This window comes from Amblyraja radiata, chromosome 1 (genome assembly GCF_010909765.2).
Source record: "Amblyraja radiata isolate CabotCenter1 chromosome 1, sAmbRad1.1.pri, whole genome shotgun sequence".
NCBI classification, from domain to species: Eukaryota; Metazoa; Chordata; class Chondrichthyes; order Rajiformes; family Rajidae; genus Amblyraja; species Amblyraja radiata.
The window spans coordinates 74,894,989-74,907,977 of NC_045956.1; the positions used below are offsets into that span (position 1 = coordinate 74,894,989).

General features: G+C 43.1%; 1 protein-coding gene across 6 annotated transcripts in view; it reads left to right on the plus strand.

Annotated features, from left to right (window-relative positions):
- The window catches only part of ptpn13 (protein tyrosine phosphatase non-receptor type 13), a 288,106-nt gene extending 276,490 nt beyond the window's left edge, over nt 1–11,616 (plus strand). For all 6 annotated transcript variants that reach the window (XM_033024321.1, XM_033024313.1, XM_033024330.1 and 3 more), the window contains 5 exons: nt 52–142; nt 1,248–1,585; nt 2,330–2,545; nt 9,246–9,308; nt 10,917–11,616. In XM_033024321.1, coding sequence (XP_032880212.1) covers nt 52–142; nt 1,248–1,585; nt 2,330–2,545; nt 9,246–9,308; nt 10,917–11,000 — 792 coding nt within the window. In that variant the 3' untranslated portion in view covers nt 11,001–11,616. The remainder of the gene's footprint in view (nt 1–51; nt 143–1,247; nt 1,586–2,329; nt 2,546–9,245; nt 9,309–10,916) is intronic.
- Nucleotides 11,617–12,989: the final 1,373 nt, after the last annotated feature.

The window sequence follows — 12,989 nt, forward strand, 5'->3', positions numbered from 1 at the left end:
TTTATAAAATAACCTTATGCATTATTAATCTAAAATTATATATTTCAATAGAATCTGCAGAACCTGACACCTTTAGATGAATGTTTAATTGCACAAACAAATGAAAACCGGAGGAAGAACCGATATAAAAATATATTACCTTGTAAGTACAAAGAAGCAAGCTTTCATCATTTATTTATATTCATGAATAGTCCTTCAATTGTCACATTAACAACATAATTCAGATCAAAGGTGACACTAACAAGTCAAATGTACCAACATTGCCTCTAATATAGTTAATCTGGTACTTTTGAGACTTCATAGTAGATCTAGCAGGTTTTCCATACCTTTGGATGTTATTTATATTAATATTTCAACATTCTAAAAGTTTTAAAAGATGAAACACAGTAACATTTTAACTGAAAAGGTAAAATCCATTTGAACATTTTAACTGAACCCTGTAAGTTTTAAGGGAGCACAGAAGGCAGGCACTGTCTTTAGAACAAATGGGTGGAAAGGGAGCACAGGAACCTGGTGAACGGGTTCGAATGTGGGAACGAGAGCACCAGTGAATGGAATGGAACATGTGAACCAGGGCCCTTGTGTATGGACAGGAAGCATGAGAACTGGACCCCAAACAAGGGACTACATGAACGTGGGGCCCAGCAAGTGGCTGGGGACGCAGTGAGTTGTCAGAGAACAAGTGGGAAGGGAACATGGAAACAGGGGCCCTAGCGAATGGCAATTGCTAATAGCACCTGGTGTGCCAAATGCCAAAACGTTGGACAGTGAATTATTGGAATTTAAGTGCACCTGTCAAATTGTGAACAATTAACTAGCTTGAACGCGAACATATTTAGACCACCCATTCTTTGTAAAGACAATATACTGTACCATTCACGCAAGACCTGAACTTTTGGTAACAATGGATCTCCTAATTTAGAATATAGTTCTTCAGAAGGAATGTAGGATTCTTGACCTGAAACATTCACTTCTTTTTTCCACCATGTCCCCTGGCCCATTGAATGTTTTCAGCATTTACTGTTTTTATTCCTTTGTCCCTTCCAGTCTGTTACTCATAAAAGCAACCTTTTTAAGATTAAATTCAGAGTAAACCATGACAATCCTTCAGAAAACTGAATGAGAAAAATGAATTACTTACATATTTTCTATTACATCATTCGCTTATGTCCATCTTGACATTGAAGCATGAGACAATCCAAATAGGTTAAATCATTACTCATTCATTTATTTAATGTCAATTATAGATGATGGCACTCGGGTTCCACTTGGAGAAGAGTGTGAATACATTAATGCCAGCTTCATAAGGATTCCTGTGGATACGGAAGAATGCACATACATTGCCTGCCAAGGACCACTACCTCACACAATGGCAGACTTCTGGCAAATGGTTTGGGAACAGAAAAGTAATGTCATTGCCATGATGACCCTGGAAGTCGAAGGAGGAAAAGTGAATTGTCACAGATACTGGCCGGAGCTTCAGGGCCAATCCATGTTAATAAAAGACAGAATTAAAATAACCCTTCAGAATATACAAGCCCGGCGAGAATTTGTTGTTCGGAAAATAGAGATGAATGACTTGTGGGTACGTACAAAATAAATGTGTGACATATATTGAATTGCTTCTTTAGAATAACACAGGGGGAAAATGATAACTTTGGTGATGTATACTGCAACACAAGATGTTGGAACAAATGGGCGGCACAGTGGCGCAGCGCTGGAGTTGTTGCCTTACAGCCCTTTCAGCGTCGGAAACCCTGCTTTGATCCCGACTACAGGTGCTGTCTACAGAGTTTGTACATTCTCCCCGTGACCGCGTCAGTTTTCACTGTGATTTTTGGTTTCCTCCCACACTCCAAAGATGTACAGGTATGTAGGTTAATTGGTTTGGTATAAGTGTGAATTGCTCCCAGTGTGTGTAGGAAAGTGTTAATGTGCAGGGAACGCTGCTCGGTGCCGACTCGCTGGGCCGAAGGATTGGTTCCGCACTGTATCTCTAAGCTCAACTAAACTAAATTTATTGGTCAGCTCGTTACCTATGTTGTTGAGAATGTGCAAGCTGCTGAATTCTAAACAGAAGCCATTTGACCCAGACAGTTGATTTTCTCCCTCCTCATCTCCTTATATGGACCTCTGTTGGGCCCTTTCAGTTTGCTAAATCTGGTGCAGTTAAATCAGTAGAAATATAACACACCTAGGTTGTAGGTCCAAAGGAATACTGGCTCTCACATTTTCATTTGATTATATTTATTGCTTGGGGATTTCTTCCAGGTGGTGATTGCGCTACAGTTTCAATTCTAATATTGGAACCATTCCTTTATTTACACAGAGCGGTGAGTCACGACATGTCACCCATTTGAACTTCACTGCCTGGCCAGACCACGGGACACCAGACCAACCGAAACAATTAGTTGACTTTCTCACCGCCTTGAGATGCATTGACAATTCTGGCCCCTTAATTGCCCACTGCAGTGCAGGGATTGGTCGTTCTGGCGCCCTCATTTGTGTAGATGCAGTGCTGAAATTCATCAGTAAAGGTCTTGATGTAAGTATTTCTTTGTACAAAACTATTCTTACCCACCCTGGGGATATGAAGATATCAACCAGACTGCCACAGCAAAAGCTTTTGTTTTTCATCAATTTACCTTTGAAAAGTAATCATTAATTTTGCGTGAGAATTATAAAGTATTTAGTTTTAAAGAAGATAATAGGCAAAATTAAAATGATAAAATGTCTATTTTGAATAATTGTGAAGGGAATTTTTGATTTGTTATGAGATTGTACTGGGTTATTGATAAAGTATAAGGACTGGATCAAAATACAAATGGGGGAGGGGGGTTCTTGTATGAAAAACAATCCAATAAAAGTACGTTAAGCCTCTCATCTGGCAGGCACCCATATTCAATCCTGACTTTGGGTGCTGTGTGTGTGAAGTTTGCACATTCTCCCTGTGACCACTTGGGTTTCCTCTGTTTCTGGGCAATTGGACTTGGATTACCATGGAAATTATATCGGTCAATTCATGATGATATTGTTACAATGGTTGCAATCCTAAAAGCAATACTGTAGCTCAGACGTCTGTCAATACTCAATATCCAAATATAATTTTTTCCAGAGTAGCTGTGCTCTGTCCACAGTGACCATATTGAGCTCCTGATCACAAATCATTTCAATTCCCCTTCCCACACCCACAGTGATCTGTCTGTCCTTGGCCTTCTCTATTGCCCTGGTGAGGCCAAACTCAAAGTAGAAGAACAGCACCTCAGATTTCATGTGGGTAGCCTACAACCTGTAGATGTAAATTACATTTTCCAATTAGGAAGCCCATGCCCTCTGTGATCCTTTCTCTCTACTTCTGATTCACCCATGTTCCCTCATACGCCTTTTTCCAACCATTCCCACCCCCTGCTACCCAGTTTTGTTCCCCCTCCCCAACTAGTTACATCTCTTCGGCCCATCGGGTTCATGCTGACCATCCTTCCTCTCTCATCAAGTTCACCTTTCATCTTCCTTACTCATCAGAACCCAGCAGCTGCAGTCTCTTGTGTCTCCAGTTGTCACCTTACAGCATTTATCTCTAATGTCCCCCTCCACTTGCCATACTTGGCTCCGACTGCCCCTTTCTCTTTCCCCCTTTTATCTCCCTCTAGTTATTACCCCCAGACTTTCTCTCCCAACTCCATCCCTTCATCTCCCCCACCTGGCTCCATCTGCCCATCATCTCCCTCTCCTCCTCATCTGGTTCTCCCTGTGACTGATGGGTTTTCTTCAGATGCTTTGGTTACAATAAGTTTCTATTCAATAAAAACTAATAGAAATTCAGTTCTGATCAATAAACTGTTTTACTGTAAGGATCACACCTGTTTGGACATATAAAGAGTAGGAATGTCATTTAACACCTGGAGTCTACTTCACTCTTCAGAGATCATGGCAGACCTGTACAATGGGCGGCACGGTGGTGCAGTGGTTGTGTTGCTGTCTTACAGCACCAGAGACCATATTCGATCCTAACTGCATGTGTTGCCTGTATGGACTGTGTGTCTTCTCCTTGTGACCACGTGGGTTTTCTCTGGGTGCTCCAGTTTCCTCCCACATTTCAAAGACATGCAGATTTGTAGGTTAATTGGCTTCTGTAAAATTGTCCCTAGTGTGTAGGTTAGAACTCATGGTGATCATAAATGTCGGAGTAGTCAATGTGGGCCGAAGGACCTGTTTATGTGCTGTATCTCTAAACTAAACTATATACTGAGTCTGAAGAAGGGTCTTGACCCGAAACGTTGCCTATTTCCTTCGCTCCATAGATGCTGCCTCACCCGCTGAGTTTCTCCAGCATTTTTGTCTACCTTCGATTTTCTAGCATCTGCAGTTCCTTCTTAAACATATATACTGCCCTATATCGATGAAGGTCTTTGTTTAACAGAAAATCTTACTTGTTAGATTATGAATTGACAAAGTCAAACATTTTGCATATTTTTCCAATTGAAAAGGACAAGTGAGTTTTGAAAAATTATACTTGTGGCATCAATAGGATTTACACCTACCTTAAAATTGTGAGTTGAGTTGTGACTAAAATCTTTGTCATTTTGTCTTCATGTTGTTTTTCTTGCACGTGTTGTTTTTAACCCCTCTCCGTTGCTGATTCATTATTAGGATTTCTGGAGTGCCGAGCAATGCAAAGTGATTACTGATCATGTTCACATTTTTCCGCATTTCAATTACAATTTTACTATTATTAGAAAAAGGGCCTCGTCACTAAATCTTTTGTTTATTTTGATACCCTTTCCTTTTTTTTTTTTATACACCTAACTTAAACTATACATTTTTTACAGTTATCAGGATATGTTATAGTCCTTTCTAATTTCTATTCCATTTTGCCGAGTCCCTCATATCTGTCATCCATTGCTAAGTTTTCTGACAAGTACAGGGGGTGGTACAGTGGCGCAGAGATAGAGTTGCTGCCTTACAGAGCTAGAGACCCAGGTTCAATCCTGTCTATGGGTGCTGTCTGTATGGAATGTGTACCTTCTCCCTGTGACTGAGCGTGCTTTCTCCAAGTGCCCCAGTTTCCTTCCACACTCCAAAGACGTACAGGTTTATAGGTTAATTGGCTTTGGTAAGTTGTGAAATTGTCTCTAGTGTGTGGAATAGTGCTAGTGTACAGGGTGATCACTGGTCGGCGCTGACTCGGTGACCTGAAAGGCCTGTTTCAATGTTGTGTCTCTAAAATATTTACCCCTGGAGTATCAAATATTGGGTACGTCCTGCATTAAATTCTTAATTAATTAATTAATGGAATAATACTTTTTTGTCACATGTGTCAAGTCGCAGTGAAATCTTTGCTTGCATACTCGAGGTATGCAATAGTTGCCACATAAATCGTGCAGACAAAGTTACAAAGTAAATTGAACATCTCTCTTTGATATTCTGCTGTTTACCCCTTATTGGTTTCACTTAAGGGCCTGTCCCAGTTGGGCGTCATTTGCACGTCACGCAGGTGGCGGGCGAAGATTTTGTGAATCCCAAAATCCTGTGGTGCCGCGCGCAAACGCGCGTGACGTGTAAATGATGTCACGTAAATGACGCGCAAATGACGCCTAAGTGGGACAGGCCTTAGTTTCTGCAGGCAGGCACACGCCTGTTATACTCTGGACATCCTTACCATTAATCAGGATTCTTAACAGATTTTTTGGGGTTCTCTTTCCAAGCAGTTCATTAATCTGAACCATGTCAAGGATTTTTCACTTGATTTTGATAAATGTAAAGGTAAAAAGAAATGCCTTTTCCTTAACCCTGTCGAGGAGATGAGCTTCATAGGTTTAAATTACATCAATTATTTTTACACAAGATTAAGAATTCTATCTGCCAATATGTCCTGTTGTTATGATTGCAATGAGTTACATGTGCCTGCAAGTTTTGTTTGTTAACGATATTCTGTCTGTTGCTCTTTACCAAGTGATATGTAGCATACTTTCTTGTAGATGGGGCAAACTTTACAGATAATGATTATAAACACCTGAGAAATTCATTACTTTTCAGGTGAATTAGAAATAAATCCAAGTAATCCTACATTTACACATTTGCTGTCTTGTCCAAAGCAAGGGTTGGAATTATTTCAGGGAGCTGCTGATTGACTAGTAATTGAAGATAAACCAATGGAGTTTTCCAGGAGAAACAAAAATTGCAGGCTAGTTTTTATTTTGGGTTAAAAAGTGTATTTTCTGTATTTAATTAGCACCACGTCTGCAAACAAAATGTTGTTTGGATTATCTGGAACTGCACAGCATGTTATGACAAGAACTAACCCCTGGGGCTCTCTCATCTGCTAGACGTTTGCCAGAGGCCTTGGCAATGCAGGTTGCATGTGGTTCAGTGGATCACATACCCAGCAACCGCAAGGCTTCTAGCACAAGGCATATATATGGGACTAATTTACCTTCATTCCGGAAGTGGCGGCGCTGGGAACGGCTGCGGCTCGCCTGCAGTCCGTTTGTCTTTACTTTTTTGTGTTGTTTTTTTCGTTTTGTGTAGTTACGATTTTGGTTTTTAAGCTGTGTTTATGTGGGGGGGGGGGGTGGGGGGTTGAAACGGGGCTTGCTGTCTCTCCCTTCGGGGGAATACGACTTTTTGTCGTGTCCCCCTTCTCTGCCTCCGTCTGCGCTGTGGCCTAATGGCGGAGCTGGCGACCTCGAGGCTCCGGAGGCAGAGCCTGTCAGGACTTGCACTGGGCTCGCTCCCGTGAGGGCGGCCTGAAGAGGGGCTGAGACTCTCTCGTGAGGGGCTGTGACGCTCCCGTCGGAGTGGCCCAGCTCGAGGTGGAACGGCACTCCCGTCGGAGTGGCCCAGCCCGAGGGTGGAACGGCACTCCCGTCGGAGTGGCCCAGCCCGAGGTGGAACGGCACTCCCGTCGGAGTGGCCCAGCTCAAGGGTGGAACGGCACTCCCGTCGGAGTGGCCCAGCCCCAGGGTGGAACGGCACTCCCGTCGGAGTGGCCCAGCCCGAGGGTGGAACGGCACTCCCGTCGGAGTGGCCCAGCTCGAGGGTGGAACGGCACTCCCGTCGGAGTGGCCCAGCCCGAGGGTGGAACGGCACTCCCGTCAGAATGGCCCAGCTCAAGGGAGGAGCGGCACTCACGTGAGGGCAATCCTGCTCGGGGCTGGAACGGTGCACCGGTGGCTGGGACAGCGTTCTGGCGGCGGCGACCTGAGTCCTGGGTTCAGCCGCGGGCCAGCGGCTGCGTCCGCTGGACTGGAGGGCGGAAGCTTCGACCACCCCCGGGCCGCGGTGTTTGAACCGGCCCGTTCGCGGGGTTCGGTGAGCCGCGGGACTGTTTGTGCCATCACCCGGTGGGGAATCGCCTCAGCGCAGAGGGAGAAGAGGAGGGAAGAGACAGTAACCCTAAGATTTTTGCCTCCACCGCAGTGAGGAGGTGCTTGGAGGATACACTGTGGTGGATGTTAATTTGTGTTTATTGTTGTTTTTTATTGTATGTATGACTAGGCACGAAATTTCGTTCAGAACGTAAGGTCTGAATGACAATAAAGGTATTCAATTCAATTCAATTCAATTCAATCAATTGATTAAATGTTGCCCCAGACTCTACTTGCAAGGATATGTAAAAAGCTATAATTCTAAACAGTTGGTCATGTTGAAGGTATAGTTTAACAATTAAGAGCTCTGAATAGGATGGATTCAGGCCTAATTGAGCAATGAAATCTGTATGTATGATCCTCCAATATGCAAAATATATTAAAATACTTGACATTTGTTAAATCTTTACCCTTTCTTCATAAGAGAAAAATGTATATTATCTCTTTTCTTTCTCTTTTCCCTCTCCCACAAAAACAGCCATCAATATAAAGCTAGTTCATTATTTAACACACAGCCACTATCATTTTTTACCCTGCTAATGGTTCTTCCATTTGGTTCTGAATCTAATCATGGCAATAGTTAGGTGAATCATATATACTCTTCCCTCAGCATGTGTAGGTTCAAGGTTTTTTATTATGTCGCAGTTGAAACTTCAATCCTTCAGAAAACTTTGATTGTATCATAAAACAAAAGATAGCAAGTCCTAGTTTGAATATATTTTTTAAATTCTTGTTTAAATTTAAATCCTTGTTTTCAAATCCCTCCCAGATTACTGCACTGTGCCTGCAACTTCATCGATTGAAATAAAATTGTTAAAGGAACCTCATCAGAGCTAGCTATTTGTATGCCATGATATTGAATAATTTTGAAACCATGAACTACATTAAGTGCCTATTATCCACTCAGGATAGGGGTACAAACTTCACATAGATGACGAAAATTCCAGTTACCATCAATTGTCCCTCCTTTGAATTCGATACTCTCCTAATAAATATAAATGGGATCTAAAATTGAAAAGTATTAACACAAATTAATAAACAAACTAAAATGTTTAGATGCTAAAAGGAACTTATTTAGCTAACAAGCCACTTCCACAGAATGTATTGACAGTAACAAGCGGAGATGGATTTTGAAATCATAGGATGTAGCTGTGTAACCATTCTCTACTAAAACAATACACAGCAAGGAGCCTCTTGACACAAGTAAATCTGGAATCACTACCCAAGTGTTTTGCTTTGATACTGCAGATGTTGGTTTACAAAAAAAAGACACAAAGCACTGGAGTAACTCAGCGGATCAGGCAGCTTCTCTGGAGAACATGGATAGGTGATGTTTCGGGTCGAAATGTCACCTACTTGATGAAGGGTTCCAACACAAAATGTCACCTTGCCATGTTCACCAGAGATGCTGCCTGACCAGGTGAGTTACTGCAGTACTTTGTGTCATTTTTTTTAGGTGCATAGACTGGCCACAGAACACAGTAACTGATTCAGATGCAAAATCTCTGCAATCTCCATTACTTGTAGGTTTACGAGTTCCAGGAAGAAGGTGGCGCTTGGGAGAAATACTGAAAGCTATCTCAGAGAAGATAGCATCTGTGGAGAGAATGGATAAGCAAACTTTTGCATCCCGACTCAAAATGTCACCTGTTCATTCCCTCCACGGATGTTGCCTAACCTGCTGAGTTACTCCAGCACTTATTTGTTTTGCTCAAGATTCCAGCATCTGCAGTTCCTCGTCTCTTCAGCGAGAAGAGAGTTGTGAAAGTCTGATTATAAACATGCTGAATTGGTCGGTACTGAAATCTTCAGCAAAATTGCAACTTTGTTTATTGCCTTGATCAGAGTTTCTATTTTTTTCTTTTGCTTTGCCAACAGTTTGATATTTCCTATATTGTTAAGACTATGAGAAACCAACGGCATGGGATGATCCAGACTGAGGTAAGATTTCAGCAACAATATCCTTGCTCCATTGCTGAGTTAGTGAGCTGGTTCAGAACAGATCAAAATCTCACAACTTATCACGAGGTTATGTTGTGGGAACACAGTACACTAAATGAAAACTCATTAGTTTCAATGTGAAATGGTTGCATATCAGACCTCAAGATCAGTCAAACATACCTAAGTACTCAGCGTATTTATCTGAAAGAACAAAATAATGACAATTAAATTTTAAAAATGTGATAAAAATGTACATTGTGTGCACTTTCGGATATTTACCACAAAACATTCAAAGTATCTGCCCAGACATGAACAGCACGCCCTTTGTTCCACCCAGTTACCCACCCACACCCTACTGCTCATGCCCACCCTCTCTCCTCCCCTGTTGACCTCAACAACCCTCCCTCCCCCTCCAACAACTTCTTCCTTCCCACCAACTCCTCTCCCCCCTCCAACACCCTCTCCACCTCTAACACTCTCTCCCTCGTGTTCGCCCCCGCCCACCCTCTCGCCTCAGCTGCTCACCCCCACCAACCCACCCTCTCCCAACCAACCCTTTCCCCGCCTTCCAACACTCTCCCCCTCCTGCTCGCCCTGACCCACTCTCGATCCCTTCTGCTCATCCCCTCTCACCCCCGCCAACCCTTTCTACCCCCTCCAACACACTCTCCCTCCCACTCGCCCCCACCCACACTTCCTCCACCACCCATGCTCTCTCGTCGCTACTCACCTTCACCCTGACCTCCTCTCCTGCTAGGTTATGCCAACCACCTCTTTTCCCACAACTCTCTTTCTCTATCCCTTGCTTGCCCAGCCGTTCCCTTTCCCTTACACCACTTCTGTTCTTGTTCCCACTCCCCCACCACTTCCCATTCTCTTCCCCATTTACACACTCTTAAGGCAGGTGAATGGTGAGCTACAATCATTGATGACACGGCTGAGTAAAGAAGACCCGCCTCTCAACAGAGATTTCAATTGTCCACATCAAGGACTCATGTGCTATAGGGTCTTATGCTCATTAGTGAAAATCCATAAAATGAAGCTTGTAAAACAAAAGGATACCTGTATTTTATTGCCTTGTGAATTGGTGAAATCTCTTGAAAGTTGAAAGAACTTCACTGCATGTGTTCAGGAAGTGTACAGCAGAATTGTGCCCTGGGTTTTTACAGCACTGCATTTGTACCATGTTTTATGAAATGGGAAAGTAACACAAAATACATTCTTGAGGTTGTAATTTTATGTCTGGTACAAATCCCCACACAGTTACAGTAGGAAACCAAGAACCATGCAATATTGGAAAGTCAATACTTTGGAGAATGGACATTATTGATCATTATCAAGAATAAGGCATGGGGAGGAATTCCAGCTTGATTCAAATCTATGTTAAAAAATAATTTTCGACCTTAGTTGAGTCGTTTATTAAGTCACTAATTTGCAGTATCTTGAATATCTTCAATGGAGCTGTTTAATTAATCTCTTTATTGCTTGTGTGAATGCAGTCCTCCTCTGTGCTATTGTGATGGTAACCTCAGTTACTTTGTTATACTCAGTAATAACTCTCTATTCAATAATATGTACCTTCTAAAGATACTTTTTTTTACTGTGTAGAGCCAGTACATATTCTGCTATCAAGTCATTCTGCACGTTCTCACTCAACTCCATGAGCAGGAGGAAAAAATGGCAAAGACATGAAATCCATTTCTGAAATGGTTCAAACAATTGGTATTGTGTCCTTCCAACAGGAACGTGAAACCAGCATTCACCAACATTCCTGCCTTATTCTAGAAGCAAATGTGTACTTTTTTTTATTATTTCAACCTCAAAGAATGTGGTCCAAGAACAATATTCAGGAGAAAAAAAATGTCAGAAGCTGAATATTTTGTACTTACTGGATTTATTATAGATTATAATTATAATACAAACTTACTAAATCGTTATGTATAATGCAAATCTTAAACTATGGTAATAGTTGACAATTCACAACTGCAACTGTATTTTAAGCACATGTATAAGTAATGCTGATCCCCAGTTTACAACAGTTCATAACATTGCAGGGTCTTTGTTGGGAACCAATGTTTTTTTTAATTATTTTACTGTACAGCCAATGAAAACAGTATTGATTTTATATCTTTCATGGGTTTACTTACAACGAAAGTTAAATATTTCTATATAAACCAATTTCCTAATTGCTTTCCATTTATGACCCTTGTACATAGTTACATTTAACATTTGTCTGGATATAATTAAAAGTATTATTAGCAAGATTGTAAATAAAAAGTGGAAATCTGTGGGTCTAATTGGTATTTGACACTGGTATTGGTTTATTAGTCAATGTGATTGGTCCAGGGCAAATTGTTGGTGATATTTATGCCAAGGAACTCGAAGCTCGCGACAATCTCCATTTCAGCCTGTACCCACCTCATTACCTGAAGGCAATAACTATCTCCTTCTTCTTGTTGTCATTGAGGGAGAGATTATTGTCTTGACACCATGTTACTATGCCCCCTATCTCTTTCCGGTAATCTGTCTCGTCATTATTCAAGGTCCGGTCGACCACAGTGCAAAGTTGTACGTGGAGTTAGAGCAGAATTTGGCCACACACTCGTGAGTGTATAAGCTATACTAGACTAAGTGGGACCCGTTGGGTCCCAGCATCACACGGGAGGGCTGGTCCCCCAATGCAATATTCAACCTCTCCACCAATTCCAATATTGGTGGCAGGGGGCTTTCTATACAACAATACAACAATACAATACAATTTATTGTCATTTGAGCCCCAGTGAGACTCAAACGAAATTTTGTTTCCACAGCCATACAAACAAAGACAATGTCCTACAGACATACACACAATTAAGTTCACACAAACATCCATCACAGTGAACCCACTGTGATGGAAGGCAAAAGTCTTTTCTCTCCCCTGCTCTCCATGTCTCTCCCGATGTCCAAGCCCCAGGCGGGTGATGATAAGTCCCACGGCCATTTTAGGCCGCGCGGGGCGATTTACGGCCCCGCTCCCGGTCTGAAAGTACAAGGTCGGAGCCCCAGCGTGCGATGGTGAGTCCCACGGCCATGAAGCCGTGCCGGGTGATGTATGACCCCGCTCCAGGTCGTTCCAACCCCGCGACATGGGCTGGAGAAGTCGCGTTGCGGGAGCTCCGGGAAGCGGTCTCTCTCTCTCCACCCGGACCCGCGAGCTCCCGATGTCCCAGTCCACCGGACCTGCGGCTGCGTTGCTGGAGCCTCCGAGCCCCAGGAGTCGAGTCGCAGCAGCGAGTCACCACCGCTCCCCACGCTCTGAGGCCGGCCAGCCCCACGATGGTGAGTAGTCCGCAGCTCCACAGTCTCCCGAGCCCCCTGGTCGTTCAGGCTGGAGGCCGCTCCACGGTGCTAGGCCCCAACGACAACGGAGACCCGACAGGGAAAAGGTCGGGTCTCCCGTACAGGGAAGAGATTTAAAACGGTTTCCCCTTCCCCCCCCCCCGCCCCCCACATATACACATTTAAAACCAAGCTTAAAAAAAACACAAACACTACATTTAACTAGACAAAAATAAAAAAAAGACAGACAGGCTGTAGGAGCCGCTGCAACGAGTCGCGCCGCCACCAGGAAACCTGTATGGGTGTTGTGGGCTGAAGGGACTGGTTTCCAGAGGGCTAGTATGGACATTGTGGGCCGAATGG